Source organism: Puma concolor, chromosome A2, assembly GCF_028749965.1.
Source record: "Puma concolor isolate L17-30 chromosome A2, mPumCon1.1.hap2, whole genome shotgun sequence".
NCBI classification, from domain to species: Eukaryota; Metazoa; Chordata; class Mammalia; order Carnivora; family Felidae; genus Puma; species Puma concolor.
Window position 1 is genome coordinate 114,772,393 of NC_141668.1, and position 16,830 is coordinate 114,789,222.

Consider the following 16,830-nt stretch of genomic DNA (forward strand, 5'->3'; position numbering starts at 1 on the left):
GGGAGGCAGGAGCGGCTGCCAGCGAGCAGCGGGGCGAGGTCCAGGCTGCAGAGTCAGCGAGAGGATCAGTGACACCAGGGAGGTCAGCCGGTGCGGAGAGTGGGTGCAGAGGCCAGAGTGACACGAGGGAAGGACAGCTGCAGAGCGAGAGGTGCCCGAGAGAGAGAGAGAGAGAGAGAGAGAGAGAGAGAGGAAGAGATAGGGTGGGACACGTGGTGATACCTGGTGATGTGTGGGCGGGGCTGCGGCATCCCCAGGCACCCGTGGGGGCCCCGTGGGAGGGGGGTGTGGCACAGAAGGGCAGCAGAACAGACCCGCTCCCCAAATCTCTGTAACCGGAAGGAAGCCAAGTCACCGGAGCCTGGGTCACGTCCAGGCAGGACGCACGCAGATCCGGCAGTGATCACACCCCTCTTAAGAAATTAGATAGAGCTTTATTAAATAAACCAAGTAGAAACGCGCTTATTTACATCCAAGTCGTCAGTTTGAGCTCAAGTGATAGGCAAGGCACAATTCTTCCTGTCTCCAGCTTTAGAAAAATAAATCGCATGGCCCGGCCCAAAAGGCCTGCGGTAGGTTCACGCTTGCGGCTCAGAGTCCAAGGGGACGGCTCCCCCCACACAGCGACCCCGCGGGCCGGGCTCGGGGTGTGCCTCCAGTTCTTCCTGAGAGCGGCACAGCTCTCGGCCCAGGGCGGAGAGGCCGCGTTCTGGAGGCCTCGGGTGCTGAATGAACGAGGGGGCATCTTCTAGGCGTCTTCTCCTTCCCGGCCCCTTCCTGGAGGGCAGGCCCGCCCTCCTCACTGGCCGGGTCTGGCTCCGTGGCCTGCCGGGGGGCTGCTGCGGGGAGACTGGTGCCCACACGGGGCAGGCCAGAGGCTCAGGGCTGCTGAGGTGCACGACCGTGGTACAAAAGGAGGAAGGGAGAACACTGGGTTTTGGTCTGGTGCTCGGGCGGAACACAGTGGCTTCTCAAAACAAACAAACAAACAAACAAACAAACAAACAAACAAACCAGAAGAAAAGGTCCCAGTCTCTGGCTCAGGGATGTTTTCCTAACTATGATTCCGAAGTCCCTGTGTGGGTAGAGAAGCCGGGATAGAGAGGAGGAGCCGGACCCCAAAGAGCACCCCGATGGAGCTGCGACCGAGTCCAGGAGACGCTTCCACGCGCAGGAAGCAACCACAGAGGACGCCGTCTATATTCACAGTGGCCCCCACGGAGGCAAAGAGCAGCCCGGCTCGTGGCTCCTGTGGCCCGTCGGCGTCTCCCGGTGAGGCTGAGCCAGTGTGGGGTTGGGCCCCGTTGGCGCCTACCTGAGGCCTCCGTGCAGTCACGGGGCCACAGCTTCAGACACTCGTGTCTGCTCGCCCCCCTCATTTCCTGGCAGGGGCCGGAGTAGGGGAAAAGTAAAGTTTCCAAGGAGGGGGAAAAAAAACCCCACCAATGTTAAGAAAAAATAAAAAAGTCCTTTCCCTGAGGCCACTTCAGGAACATCCCTTACAGACCACTAGTGAAGGGAGCTTCGCCTGCTCAAAGTCTCGAGAAGGGAGTGGTTCCAGAGACTGCAGGGAAGGAAAAGCGTTAAGTGCACGTTGTCCAGAAACCCTAGACAACCGGGCACAGAGGAATGAGCGAGAGTCTTAGCCTTTGTAAGATTCTGAAGTAAGAACAGAACAGAAAACAAGAGCCAACAGAAAGCCCTACACGGAAGGGTGAGCTAGCGGGCACAGCCTGAACTACAGGTCTACAAGAACACAGCAGGCAGCGACACGGGCCTGAGGGCTCGGGGCCCAGGGGTGCTCCAGGCCGGGCCCACCGTGGGGGCACAGGGGCGTCCCGGCCCGGCCCGTGGACTAGTGGGAGGGGTACGCGGGGCTCCACAGCCCCGATGGAGGGCTGGCTCTGCGGATGGGAGGCAGTGTGTTGAAAGGCGTCGGCGACGAGGCAGCAAAATCTAGGGAGGAAAGAGATGAGGTGACCAACAGAGCATATGGGAGAGCTCGGCGCTCCGCAGGGAGCCCTCTGTGCCTGCACCGGAATAGCCGCTAAGGACGCATCCGCTGCCCAGCTGGGCCATCCCCCTGACCGTGCCCCCAGGCAGCCCTGGGCCAGTGATGTGAGGTCACCCAGGAAAGGGGTGACAGCTGGACGTGCCGAGAGGCTTGGAGCATGAGCCCTGACCTCCCGCAGCTGCAGAGTGAGAACAAGCAGTGGGTCTTAAAACCACATGGGCGCGTCTGTGGGTCCGTGGGGCACGCAGGGAGCGGGGCCTGTCCATCTGGGCAGGAGCGGCCTCTTGGGCAGAGAAAGCCACATGAACAAAGACTCCAGGGCCTGGAGCGTTCAGGAGGTAACACATCTACTCCACTATGGCTCCAACACACAGAGGGAAGGGTTGGAAGATGGGATTAGAAAAGGTGAGTGCCCGTCGTAAGGATGGCTGAATGACATTTTGGGAGACTATGATTCCAGGGGTCCAGGATGCACGTGGGATCTGGTTACCCAGGAAAATGTATCTATATACATAACTGCATCCTTTTCCAAAAAATTTCAGACTCTTGGAAGCCTGGCCATGCCCCTTTTGGGTCAGCAGACACCATTCAAGGATTCCTCCTATAGGGGAGAGAACCCTCAAACGGAAAAGATATAAAGGCCACCACGTGCAGCTGTGAAGGTTGGGCACTACACAAGGTTCAAGGGACACCGCTCACAGAGAGGAGTGTCCCCTGGAGTTGTGTAGGATCACCAGGGCCTCAGGGTCACCAGAGACAACTGGACTTGAAGAGGAATGGCTCCTGTGATTCTCCCCCATCTGGGAGATCCATCAGCGGGACTGTCCAGAATCCTCACCTCTGAGTCAGTCAGTTCAACCCAGCTTAGAGCCCTCTGCAGCAGCCCCAGCAGGTAAGAACCAGTCCCAACATGCACCCCTGCAGAGACAGCCCCCGCTACCAGCCCTCCACCCTCCACGGTTCTGCCGGGGGAAAGCTCTCCTTGCCCAGGACCAGCTCCCAGACCTGCCTTCTGGGCCTCACACCCCAGCTGCCATTTTTGTGTGGGGCCAGAGCTTCTGAGACCTGGGGTTCGGGGCCTTGATCCCCACAACCCTCCCTCGTAGCCCCGGCTCTGCCTGGCTGCATCCGCAGGGTGGTGACTCACAGTGGGGGCTGTGGCGAGGGCTGGCTCCGGGGGAGAGGCCTGGGGGTGCAGTGAGCTCCCGGGGTGTGCAGACCGTGTGGTAGGCTGCAAGACAACATGGCTGGTTAGAGTTGGGGTCAGGGGTGGGGGGCAGCCCAGGGGACACAATGCAGCCCGCCTCACCTATGATCATGACAGCAGTCCCAGCCAGCAGGGCAAAAAGTGTGAAGAACATGACCTGGTAGGAATCCAGGAAGTGCTGGAAAAGGCTGGCTCCATCTGTAGTCAATGGAAAGACAAGTTACCAAACGGCCATGTGGAGTCCCCTTGTGTCTCTGTGCGTGGCCGGAGGGCGAGGCAGCCTGCCTGAGGCCTGGGGCAGCAGCCGGTCCTGTGGGGCTGTCACTCCAGCGCTCTGTCCTATTCCATCTTGGGCCACTTGAACCGACCCACGTCCACCTGAGGCCCTGCTGGGAGGAGCGTTCAGGTTCCATACCCATTCTGGGGAAGAGCAGAGCTGTCTGGGGGAGTTCGGAGGGGTAAGGGTGGCCCAGGAGTCAGCCACGTGCCCGGAAAGGCAAGGCAGTGTGGAAGATGTCAAGCCAGGAGCTGCCGTCATGAAAACGGAGGTCAGGGTTGGGCAAAGGCTCTGGACAGGGATGTTGCCGCCCTCAGAACTGAGGCCCATGCACCACGGGAGCCCGGCATCAGCTACCCCAAAGCCACTCCTCCTTTGGGGCCCTGGCTCGGGGTGGCCCAGACTGTGGCTTCCTCTTGCATCTCCCTCTGCCTCATCCTGGGCCCCTCCTCCTCCCCTAAATGGACTGTCCTGAGTCAGGACACATCCCTGCTTGACGGGAGGAAGGAGGTGGCCTCTTCAAGTGCCCCTGACATTGGCCTTAGCCCCTCAGGCTGTTCCTCTCCAGACCTGACCAGGCCACTTCCCTGCTCTCAAGAAAAAGCCCAAGCCCCTGGCCAGGGGTTCGAGCCTCCTCGTGGCCCGGCCCCTCACCCTGCACCTCACCCCAGGGCCCTTCTGACTGCTCGGCCCTCCCCCTGGCTACTCATCCTTCCAGACCTGAAGGAAGCAGTCCCTTTGAACCACACCCTCAGGCCAGCAGGCGTAAAATCACCCGCTCCGTGTGCCCCCCACTTCTTGAGCCCCATGTTTAGGATCATTCCTTTCTCGCTGCGTCTGTAATATTCCATGCCCTGTTTGAGGTGGGGGCTTCTCAGGCATCTGCCCAGCACATGCGCTGCTGTGCGACAGGTGCTCGTACACGACTGCGGGATAAATGAGGCATCCGTTACTGAGCACCTACTGTATATGCTAGGTAGGCCCTGTTCTAAGTGCTGTCCCCACATGCAGTACTCAGCTCCCAGTTGGGGAAGACCACCAGAAATTATAATTAGTTGTACTAATTATTCCCTAGGCTGACAGTGGGGAACAGGGCTATGGAAGGAGAAGGATTTATATGGGAGTAAGTTTCAGAATTTCCTAATATCTGAGCAGGGAATGTGTGAGGAAAGGTGGGTTTGACTGAGGTGGGGATGTGGCCAAGGGGCTATCGGGGGGAGAGGCGTCCCAGGCAGAGGGAACAGTGTATGCCAAGGGCTTAGCTCGGAGTTGCATGTGTTTCCAAAGTAGGAAGAAGGCCAGCGTGGCTGTAGCAAGGTGCCCAAGCGGGGAGACAAGTCATCAATGGTTTGGGGAGGCAGATTATGGGGGGCCAGCCTTTCAAGACACTGGAGAGGCTTGGGCTTCACCCCCCAGGGGAGGTGGGCGCCAAAGCAGTGTTGAGCAGAGGAGGGGGTATGATCCAGTCACATTTCAACAGGATCCCTCTAGCTACCCGAATGGGCCAAATTCACTTTGTGGGACAATCTGCATTTCTGAGTCCTCCAGGTCTTGACCCGCCCCCCTCCTGCTCTCTGCCCAGATTTCTACCCACAGCCAAGACCACCCGGACCGGCCCTCCTCGCCCAGGTCCATCCCAGCGGTGTCCCATCCCATGACTCACGAGGACCAGGCCCTCGGCGATCCATTACAAAGGCCACGGTGACCGGAATGGTGAGGGCTTGGTTAGTCATGGGGCTGGAGAAGGTCAGGGCGGTGGACAGAGGCCCCTGACTGCCAGCTGTGGGATCCGAGATGCCGACTGTGTATGTGATGAAGCTGGGGAGCCCCAAAGACTTTTCCTTCTCAAAGGCCAGCACAGCTGGGGACCCTGATTTCACCTGGGAGAGACAATGCAGCTGGAGAGCGGCACCCCCACCCCCACTTCCGCCTGACATGCTGTGCTTCCTTCTGGGGCCCAGACGGTAGGGGTGGGGACCCTTCCCTGGTCCACCTTCCTAGGTAGGCGATGACGCCTGGGTACTTCTAAGTGACAGCATGAAATATGCAAAGTCAGGGAAGGAGCATACTGTCTACACTTGGGAGTGTTTTTAAGGAAAGGACAAATCAATATCATTGAATTCTAATCAAGTGCTCTTTAAAAAAATGCTAAACCAACATGAACTACCACCAAACGCCAACTTTCCAAGGCAGCAGCCTGGAGCTCTGTTAATGGCCGATCGCCAGCAGCTCAACCCCTGGGCTGGCGGACCCTCCATCAGCAGCAATGAATTCATCGCCGTCTCGCTTCAAGAACGTTCATCCACGTCCACGTTTGCTGCAGTGAGACCAGGGATACGGCAAACGGAGGAGCCAAAAACCCCTTTGCCACATCACCCCAGATCTCTTACCGGCCTGCTGGGCTGCGGGACCTAGGACATCGTTCACCCAGCATTCAGCAGACGGGTAAACTGAGGCCCAGGGCTAGGGACTCGTCCCCAGTTGCGCGGGCGTCGGTGATAAGTTAGGGATTACAGCGTTTCTTCCTCCCCCATGTCAGTGTACGTTCCTGCACTGACTTCATTCACTGAACATACTAAGTGTTCACTGAGCACATACTATGTGCTAGGTACGCTCTGTGCTGAGTACTGCCCTCGCATACCGAGCTCCTGGTTGGGGAAGTCCGGCAGCATTCCCAGTAACTAATTCAATGATACAAGCTCACAGATAATGGTATGGGGGAAAAGAAAAGGTTAAGGGTATTTACGTTTAAAAAATCTTTTTTTCACTTTTAAAGAGAGGTGGTCCACGACTTCCACCTTTCACCTCGTCTTCCCTGCTTTCCGGTCCTTTCCAAGGCCCCCGGCTCATGCATGGACGCCACTCACCTCCAGGTTCTCGAGAATCTCCACGGTACCAAAGACCTTGACCTCAGAGCTGGTGAAGTGGTTGCTCAAAAGGATTTCAGCCTGGTCAGTGTAAAGCCCTGGGCTGAAGGGCACCTCGGCACCAACATGCTCCCCAGAGATGTGGCTGCCGGGGATGGAGGCGGTGACCAGCAGCGCCGTCTTCTTCATGCTGAGGTGTTTCAGCTGCTTGTCCGTCAGCCTGTGCATCGTGACTGAGCAGAGGTACCGGCCTGTGGAGACAAGCAAGCTCTGAGTTGTCCCCTCTCCCACCCACGCCCGGACGCTGCACTTTATCCTTGCTCCTCTAACTGCAAAACTCCTATGCATCCTTCAGAGCCCAGGTGAGGTGTCACCTCCTCCAGGGACCTCCAGGAACGTCCCTCTTCAGCACCCCTGATCCAGCTTGGACACCCTTTCTGTGACCAGCACTCTCGCTCACTCCTCAGAATCCTCTGCTCGCCAGATCCCCACTGCACTGACGTTGCCTGGGGAAGGAACGTCTGGGCCAGCTCTGCATTTCAGGGCCTAGCCATCCTGGCTCTCAGGATGGGGGTGAGTAAATAATGAACGGATACCATGACCCAATGCTGAGCTACAGGCTGAGCTGGAGCGGACTCCCAGTATGGCCCGTGGCCCCAGATAACAGCAGAAAGTCCTGTGAAGGTGTGGATTGGGGCTACCTTGGTGCTTGTTGGAGCCTCCACGCCTGGCCCTGGGTAGATAAATGAGTTCAACGCATACTGTTGAGCAATGCCCTGGAAAGTACCTGGAACCCAGATGCCTGGGCTGGAGTCCCCTCTGTGCCCTTGCCAGCCAAGTGCCCCTGGGTGAGTCAGCCTCCTTGCTGACCTGGTTTTCTTGGATCAAGTGGGAATAACTTCACACCCCCTCATGGGGTCGCATTAGCCAATAAACGGCACGGGACCATCAAATGCCTGTTCTGTCCCTGCACTTGGGCCCCACACAGGTGCCCTGAGGACATACCTCCTGCACCTTAGGCAGCGGCCTGGGTGCTGACCCCGGGCCATGGCAAGCTGCAGGCTGGGCTTATTATGGTCTGGCGTCGTGCCCTCGCTAACTCCTCCTAATTAAGACCAGGCTGCATGTTCTTGGAAGGAACTGAAGAATGGTCCAAATGCTCATCGACAATCATTATCATAATAACACTGGGCAGCTCCTGTCGAGGACTCGATAGTGTATGTTGGGCACTGTGCTCAGCATATGGCAGGAACTATCCTACTGAACCCTCGAAGCACCCCACGTGGGCACCCCCCTTCTCAGACACTCTGCACCACGTGGCCGGCATGCCCGGGGCCAGGCAGTCACTCCAGCCCGTGGCGCGGGCATCACGGGCAGTGGAAGTTCTGTTCGGACACACCGTGGGGCCCTTGGCTAGTTAACAAGGAAGGGCCCTTCTGCCCAGCTCTCGCTTGCACCGCTCAGCTCTAAGGCATCATCCTTCCCATTTCACAGAGGGAGGCAGCCTTAACACCCACTGGCCCTGAGGTAGGAAAAGCAGAAAGGGACCTAACCGCGGGCTTTCCAACTCTGAAATGTGTCCTGCCTGCTGCGTGTAGGTGGGTGCCGAGGACAGCCATCGCCCAGCATTGGACCACCAACCCCTCCCGGCGGCCGAAATGAATGACAGGCCAGAGTGGTGGCATCGGCCGCCAGGCTGGGCTCCTGATAGACATGGCCCTTCCGGACAGATGGCTGCCGTGAGCCTGGCACGCCAACAGGAACCCTCCATGCAAGCCAGTCGTCCCATGCAAACCCTTGCAAACATACCCAGGGTGGCGTCAAATCCTGGTTCTGCCGTGAAAACGTCACGTGCTGGGAAATCGAAGACATCTTGCTTGAACTGGAGGTGGCAGCTAATGAGGGATTCTGGGTGCAGAGTCTCAATGGTTTCCATCTGGGAGGGAGAGCACTCACCTGGAGAGGGGAAGGGGTGAGAAGGGCATGGGCCAGACCTACTAGGCGCCCCACCCCGGCCCCCCTGCACAGGCTTCTGTATCCGTCTGTTAGAGCCCCGAAACGAGGGAGCAAGAGCAGGCCAGGTGCAGGCTAGCCGGGCGGCGAAACGCCCCACATTCCTTCCACACAGGGCCCCCCGAGGGCTGCCCAAAGCTTCGTGACAGCACCACAGTTTATAAGAGCTGGGGAGAATTCTATGGGGGAGGAGGGTCATTCCGAATCATGGGCAATTTCAGATCAGAATTTCAGCATTTGGGCTACAGAGCCTGCGTCCCGCAGCACAGCAGATGGGTCGGGCCCACTAATGCACATCGTCTGTTCCTGTCGGCAGGGGGAAAATGGGCAATTTATTTCTGGACTTCAGGAGGGCAACAGTTTCCCACTAATACACTGAGTATCATCTCGGCAATTGTGCAGTATTGGCCCCGTGCCCTGAAGTAGGAAAAAAGAGGTTATATGATGCAGAAAAGCTACCTCATCAATCAGAACAAGAACAGTGGTATTTAATTCCACTGGGTACATGGTTTAAAAAAAAACAAAAACAAAAAAAACCAAACCAGCCCACATCGATGTATTTATTTCTGGCAGTTGCTGTCCAGGGCTGTCACGGGCAGGGCCAGGGTCGGATGTTCTACGCATGACTTGGAAAAGGTAATTACAAAAATCAAAATCGGCCGCGAGGCCTGCTAAATCATTACTTTCTTGGGATTACCGGCAGTCAGCTGGGGCTTTCTTTACTCGGCTGCCCTGAGGCTGAAGTGGCACTTCCAGCTCAGACACAGGCAGCTTCTGGGTGCCGGGCTCTTTTAGAAAGAACACTCGGGTTTCGAAAAAGCTGGAAGGAATGGGCCAGCAGGGGTTAAATGCTCTCTCTGCCTTTGGCGTGACTTTAAGCAGGGAATCTCCTCCCTGCTCGTGCGACGGGCGGGGCCCCTCCCCAGACCAAGCAAGCCCCTCACTCTTTACCTCTCAGGTTAGAGCCTCTGTCTCCCAAGGTGACGGTCACTTTGGAGGCCTCCTGGAAGCTGGTCTGGCCTGGGCGGACGGAATGGGCCACGATCCTTTGAGGGACACCGATCGCTATCTGGGGAGGGAGCCGAGGCAGCTGCACTGAGCACCGACCACGTGTGGGCTCAGTGACGGGCATTTTTGTGACCTCACCCCATTGCCTGGGATGCAGGCACTGCCCATTGCACAGGGGACAAAACTGAGGCTCCACGTCTTTTTGAGACTTGGCCAGATGTGGCAGAGCTGGGCTTAGACCCCAGGCCGGTCAGACTCTGCCTCCCTCTGAACGAGCTGCTTTTCCTAACAGTGGAGTGCGGTGCTGAACAGCAGGTCTGAATGCATTCAGTCTGGGGTGGGCTGTGGGGTTTGGCTCCTGGGACAGCGGCAGATCACTTCTCTGTTCATCAGTTTGCTTAATTAGTCTTTCAGCAATGAGAGAAGGAGCCATTTTACTTTACTGTCATTTATTCAAAATAAATCAACCTGACCAAAAGGCAACTCACATAGCCTGGGTACTGAACGCCCCTCCAGACTCCAGTCTTCCCAGACTTTCCCCTGCTCACCCCCCTTGGCCCAGCCTGCACTGGCTGCACCCAAACACCCCAGTCGTGCGCCCCTCTTAAGCTGGGATCACCCTCCCCCCTCCCCCCGCAGAGCCTGACCCCATCGGCCCTCGCAGGCCCAGCTCCAGCATGGTCCCCTCCAGCCGGCAGGCTGTCCTCCCACCTCTGGGCAGGCGCTGAGCACTTCCTGCCTCCCACAGGATTTCTAGCGAACGTGATCTCGTAAAGAGCAGGGATGGGGTCTCACTCCTCCCCAAAGCCCAGGCAGCTCCTGTGGCTGACACAAGAGCACAGGCAGGCCGTCAGGCTGGGCCCATCACCTCCACGCTCACTGGTGGGCACCCACATCCGGGCCCTGGTTCTTCCCACCTTCTCCTGTACTCCTGGCTGCCTGCCTGCCATCTTGTCCCTGCTTCCTCTGCCTCCTCCCCCCACACCTGGCAGAGGGGGCCCAAGGCCTTGCTCTGGTATGTGCTGCATGTATGTGCACCCGTCCACTCTCAGGTCTTCCAGAACCATGTCTGTGCTGTGGACTCCCACCCCATCTCCAGCTTGCTGTCTTGGAGCTCCAGGAACACCTGCTGCCTCATCACCGGCCTCACCTAGAGGAGCTGCAAACGCCTCCAACTGGCCACGCCTCCATCCACTCATCATCTTTCCCCAGCACTGGCCCCTCCTTCTGCAACCCCCTACCGCCATCAGGGCAAAGGACCGACATCCACCTTGTCACTCAGTCCGGACGCTGGGGAGGTCATCCCCCAAAGGGTTCTCCCTCAACCCCTACTTCCAAATGGTCACCAAGCTCTGATGACCCTCCCTTAGTTTCTGCCCACCCCACAGGGCCAGCAGAGTGCCCATCCTGTCTCCTGGCTCACTACCCCTGCAGCTACTCCCCATCTCTTGGGCTCTTAGACTCCACCAGGCACTGGATACTCATCCCAAACATTACCTCTGATTGTGAGCACTCTTTACTTAAAAAAAAAAAAAAAAAAAAAAAAAAAAAAAAATTCTGACAGGGATGCCTGGGTGGCTGAGTCAGTTAAGCGTCCGACTTTGGCTCAGGTCATGATCTCACAGTTCCTGGGTTCAAGCCCTGCATCGGGCCCCGTGCTAACAGCTCAGAGCCTAGAGCCTGTTTCAGATTCTGTGTCACCCCCTCTCTCTGTCCCTCCCTCCAAATAAATAAACATTAAAAATTTTTTTACAAAATTAAAAAAAAATTAAAAAAAAAAAAAAAAACAAAACCAAAAATCCTGATAAATCCCTACTGGGTCTGGCATAAGCTTCTCCTCTTTGCTCCGGAATAGTAACAGGTGCAGCTAATACCTACTGAACATTTGCTAGGTGCTGAGTACCATTCTAAGTGCTTCACATAGGTTAACTCTTAATCCTCTTGGCCCTCTTACCTCCATTTTACAGACACAGAGAGGTGAAATAACTTATCCAATGCCACACAGCCTCTCAGTGGCCTGGCTGGGATTTGAACCCAGGCAGCCTGGCCCCAGAGCTCACGTGCTTCACCAGGAACTACCCAGAACACAATGTGCATCACACGATCTGACTGCAATGCCAGCCTCCACACTCCCCCAATGCCTATGTTCCAGCCATCGGGGCTCGACTCTTGAGCCCTGCACACTTTTGCCTACGCCGTGCCCTCTCCTCCAGCCCCCCTCCCACCCGGCCCTGCCCACTCTCAGCGGCTCCTCCTGGGAGAGCACAGCTTTATTAGTCACAAGGTGCCTCTATCTGCAACCCGCTCACCCACTGCAGAGCCCCGGCACTAAATATGCAAGCTATTAGGTTAAACTGCTGGATTCGATCACGTGCACACTGGCTCTAAAATGAGACACGTTTGGAATGCAGCCAGACGCTGCTCACTGATTCATTCTCGGCTGGAGATAAATAGAAGAGAGAACGGTTTTGTTCACCTCCAGAAAGACTCAAAAAGTGACTTGCCGGGGAGGCTTAACTTTGCCGGTGATGCCAAATGGCCACGCCGGCCCGCCCACCCCGAGACTCCTGGGGAAGCGCCCACAGGGGACACTCCCGCCCTTACGCCAGCGTGTGTGGGAGCTGGGGGGGTGGCCCCGGGAGGTCAGCCCTTGTCATGACACCATTTTGAGCGTGGGAGGCAGGGGCCTGGAAAGGAAAGGGCACCTGTTCCAATCCCGGAGGAAGTGGGGAGCAGACCCCAGACTCACGACTCCGGATCCTGACTGCCTAGCAGGGTGCTGGTGCTTCTTTTTTTTAAAGGGAAGGGTGCCATTCAGGATAGAAAGCCGAGGCTTTTACCCCAAGAGGGTGAGCCACGTATGCCCCGAAGCCCTACCTCCTTGTAGGTTCTCAGGTGCCCAGCAATCTCGTAGTAAACCGTCACAGATCCCGCCTCTTGGGCCACAGCCACGCCCGTCCTGGGGTCGATGCGGAGGATGCTGTGAGCTGAAGAGCTCCAGGTTCCGGAGAGGCCTGGGAGAGAAAGCCCTGGCTGTCACTCATCTTTCCCACGTCTGCCATTCCCGCTCAGCCCTGTCACCTGGGTGACACTGCCCCACCACCATGCTCCACCCTGCTCCCGGGGGTGCTCACTCATCACCCTCAGGGTAGAATCCATGCCACTAGCCTCTGCACCCTGGCACTGGCCCCCGCCCCCCACCTCCCCTGGCTCCTGGCTGCAGCCACCTGGAGCACACCTGCTCTCTGCCCGGCTGTGACCCTGCCCAGAGTGAACCTCTGGCCCTATGTTCACTCCAGTGCTTCCCTGCTTGGAATCTCTTGATCACTTCCTTGTCCTGGGATGAACCGGGTGCTGAAGCTCCCCACGCACCACCCCTGCCCACCCCCGACTGTTTATCAACCCCTTTGGGCAAACAAAGCAAGTGTCAGGTTCAAGAGCGTTTCTCAGTTAAAAGCCAATTGCATTATATAACAGATACAACAAAATAACTCAACAGCCACGTTCTATTTCTGGCAAATTGTATTTGCTTTCTTTTAAGGGCAGTGTTGAACGTCTTTTTGAAATGAATTTAATTAGGTAAAAAAAAAAAAACAGGGAGTCAAATTGAAAAAAGAAGTTGAGTAACGTAGGTGGTGAATCTACAGGTGGCATGGGAACAGGCCCGATAGCTGTTCTCTCCTTACATTTCCTTCTGGATGTGGGCTGTTGGCGATACATGGTAACCACTAGCCACGAGATGAATTAAAATGAAACACATAGCTCCTCGGTTGCATTAGCCACATTTAGAATACTGGATCGTGAGTGCCCCGTGTCACACAGTGTAGATATGGGATGTTTCCACAGTGCTAGAAACTTCTAGCGGACAGGGCTATACGAGCGCACGGGTTGGCCAGCTTCCTCCACAAAGGGCCAGATGGCACATCTGTTGGGCCGTGCGGGCCCAGAGGTCTCTGATGCCAGCGCTCAAACCCGGCAGCTGGAGGGTAAAACCGGCCCCTGACAACATGTAAATGAGGGTGTGCCAGAGTTCCCAGGCACCTGCGTTTGCAAAAAGAGACAGCATGCTGGATTTGGCCGGTGGTTTTCTGACTCCTGCTCTTGAACGTCATGCCAGCCCTGCTTGTCTCACCCCCACGACAGGAGCCCCCTCCCATCTTTGGGGCTGCCCCGGACTCAAAAGGAAGCCCCCCACACCGACCCCGGCCAGTATCTCTCTCTCTCTCTCTCTCTCTCTCTCTCTCTCTCTCTCTCTCTCTCACCTTCCAGGCCGACCAGAACTGTGGCCAGACAGAGGACGTCCCCTACCACCACCGCTCCGGACAGCTCCGGGGAGATGGCCTGTAGGACAGGCAACGGGACGAAGTCGGACAGGCCCACGTGCTCCGTGTCCCGCACGCTGAGCAGCGTCAGGCCCACGCTGATGGTCCGGACGATGCAGGTGTTGTTGGCGACGCCCTTCCCAATCTGCACGAACTCGTCTCTAGGCACAGGAGGGGGATGCAGGCTCTCAGTCTCAGGAAAGAGCCCCCAACTCCGGAGGGAGAAACGTAGTTGAGTCCTCTGCTGGGCGAAGCTTCTTGCTAACGGTGGCCCCAGGGCGTCCCTCTAGCTTAAGTTTACCAAGCAGCTGCCCAAACTTGGTCTCATCTCATCTCCCCCGGGGAGGAGCCCATGGCCCACAGCACATGCCCCACATCCCAGGAGGGAAAGCTGAGGTCAGAGGGCAAGGCGAGCTTCGAGATGCTTGCTGGTCCCTTCCCAACAGGGAACAAGGACATTCTCAGGAGGCATGGCCTCTGCCCACTTCCTCATGGGTAGCTATAAAGCACCGAGACCAGTGTCTGGCACAGTGAGTGCTTGGTCAACACCAGCCAATGTCGCTCTGGTGGAAAGGCCCAGACCGGCAGGTCTGAGGAGTAGGGTCTCTGGCTTCGTCTCCTCCTCCACGCCGACTCTCTTCAGAGCTCCCGCTGGTCTCTAGGAGAGAGGCTCAAGGGCCGGCGGGACTTCTGTGGGGTAGCTGAGGGGCTGGGAGGAGCTGGCTCCATTTCCTCCAGGGTGGCCTAGATCCCAGACTCATGGATGGCCCATACAACGTGCAAAGAGCTCCACACTTTGCCAGACGCCTTCACGACTATGGCTTCAGCTGCTGGCCCCGAGGACTAGGCATGTTCCCCGCAGGTGTGGAAACAGAGGCCTGGAGAGGTGAGCCACCTTGTTTGGGAAGGCGCCACAAAGGCCAGAGCTAGGGCTTGAACGGGCTCCAACTCCAAGCCCCAGTTCCCCCACCATGCTAAGCGCCCCCTACACCTGGCCCTGGGCGTGCTAAGCAGGCCTGTGAGGAGGCCAAGTTGCAATGGTCACCCACACCTGGATACAATCTTCTGCCCCCCATAGGTCCTAGAACCCCTGCCCAAGCCGTCCTTCCTATGCCTGATGCTTCTCTCTCCTCCTCTGAGCTAGTCTGCATGCCCCCGGGGCAGTAGTTCTCAACCTTTAGAATCGCCTGGAGGTCTAATTAAAACAGACTGATGGTGGGGCCCCTGGGTGGCTCAGTGGGTTAAGCATCCCACTTCAGCTCAGGTCATGATCTCGCGGTTTGTGAGTTTGAGCCCAGCGTCGGGCTCTGTGCTGACAGCCCGGAGCCTGGAGCCTGCTTCGGATTCTGTGTCCCCCTCTCTCTGCCCCTCCGCACTCACGCTCTGTCTCTCAAAAATAAACATTAAAAAGAAACCCCAGGTTGTTGGGGTATTTACAGGGCCAGCCAAAATGAACCGCATGTGGAGCCTGGTGTTCAAACCCCGCGTGACCCTGAGCAAGTGGCTTGACCTCTCTGGGCCTCTACAAACAGGTGGCAGTGAGGAGTCAGCAAGACGTCACGTGGAAAGGCCAGTACACCCACAAGGGGATGCAGTGAAGGTCAGACCCCTTCCTCGCCGGCACCAGAGCATTGGAATGTGTGTGCCTTGCTCTGACCAACTTTTATAACATCTGTGATCACTGATTTGCATCTGCTGATCACAGGGCCAGTGCAATGGCCAGGGTGGCTATGTCTCCCCTGCAGTTCGGCTTTCACGGGTACACCAAAGTTTATCACAAACCCCAACACCTGTGTCTCGCTTCCGGCCCGCCACGGGCCATCGCCAACAGCTTCCCGCCACGCGGTGGTACAGGCTCTGTGGCCTGCCTTCCCCTCACCACTGCCTCCCGCCCAAGCCCAGTGCTCCCCCTGTGGTCCCGCAAGCACGACACGCTCCCTCCTCAAGACTGAAGGGAACAAAGCTCCCTTCCTGTGGCACAGAGGGTCTAGTGGACTCAGCCGCCCCCATACATCAAATCCAAGTACAACTGACACACATCTTCACGGGGGAGATGAGCATCACCCACACCCTACCTGTTAGTCGCAAAGCTGAGGACCGAATTGTGAGCATGGAAGGTGTCTCCGGAGTTATCGTGGAAGTGGACGGTGAAGGTCACGGTCATTCCCAAAGGCAGGGCTGCCAGAGCCTCCTTGTTCTGGGTGTGCAGGGCGGGGCTCATGGAGAGCCTCAGGTAAGACACAGGAGATACCTGGGGACAGTGAGCAGGTGTGGTGATGACTGCCCTGGGGACCAGCCTCCCAGGGAGGAGTCACTTGCCCCCAGTGGGACCCGCCTCGGGAGGGATCGGGAGGCTGATCGACTCAGGGGTCACGGAAAGAGAAAAGGCCCTGGTCTGCTAAGCGTCCCAACCTAGCGACAAGAATCCCACCTTTCCACACAGTGGGCTGGCCTCACTACAAGAAAACCCCCCAATCTACAAGAGTCAAAACCCCTGACTTTGAAAAATTAGATCGTTATTCACATTGGCAAAAATTTCCCCTGGGCTTTCGATGTTCAGTTTCCTTCGAAAACCAGGCTCTTTGGGTGTTTCAAGTGGAAGTAATGCCCACTTGGACGGCAGAGGAAGTATTAACCAGGAGCCACAACGTGCTGGCAGGTGCTCCAGGGAAAGAATCCCAGGGCCCAGAAACCCGAGCTCCAGGGAGAGCGGCCCTGGCCCTCCAACTCCGGGTAAAATCTATCCTGGCCAGAAAGTTAGCTCCGCTCAGAAGACCCAATTTCTTGGATAAAGATCGGCGGGTGCAGGGACCTCTACTCAGCTGGTGCTCACTACATAGTTGCTGAGGTAGGATGAGAAGGAAGCTGCTTTCACCGACTCAAAAACCAGGCTGAAGGTTCCCTGCCAGGCATTAATTACGGAAACAAAAAGACATTATTAAGGAAACAGATCTGTGACCATGGGAAAATCTCGAATGTGAAGTCATGTATCTTGTCTGTCACCCAGGATTCAGAAAGTGGCTATGACGAGATAGTGGAAGGAAATTCCGGGGACCCGACCCGAGGATGCTCGAGGAGGAGAAAGTTCCCGTCACCACAGAGCACGGAGGGCAGAGGGACAT

The 16,830-nt window shown here is 57.0% G+C and overlaps 1 protein-coding gene across 3 annotated transcripts in view; it reads right to left on the reverse strand.

The window, feature by feature from the left end:
- Positions 1-414: 414 nt before the first annotated feature.
- Positions 415-16,830, reverse strand: part of NUP210 (nucleoporin 210) — a 109,474-nt gene continuing 93,058 nt past the window's right edge. For 2 of the 3 annotated variants that reach the window (XM_086697309.1, XM_086697308.1), the window contains exons 31-40: positions 15,784-15,959; positions 13,649-13,869; positions 12,264-12,400; positions 9,330-9,447; positions 8,175-8,321; positions 6,366-6,616; positions 5,162-5,378; positions 3,324-3,419; positions 3,162-3,245; positions 415-1,956 (exon numbers count right to left, since the gene is read on the reverse strand). In XM_086697309.1, coding sequence (XP_086553435.1) covers positions 1,856-1,956; positions 3,162-3,245; positions 3,324-3,419; positions 5,162-5,378; positions 6,366-6,616; positions 8,175-8,321; positions 9,330-9,447; positions 12,264-12,400; positions 13,649-13,869; positions 15,784-15,959 — 1,548 coding nt within the window. In that variant the 3' untranslated portion in view covers positions 415-1,855. Of the gene's footprint in view, positions 1,957-3,161; positions 3,246-3,323; positions 3,420-5,161; positions 5,379-6,365; positions 6,617-8,174; positions 8,322-8,349; positions 9,199-9,329; positions 9,448-12,263; positions 12,401-13,648; positions 13,870-15,783; positions 15,960-16,830 lie in introns of those variants that run through there. The other variant, XM_086697310.1, reaches the window with a different exon arrangement.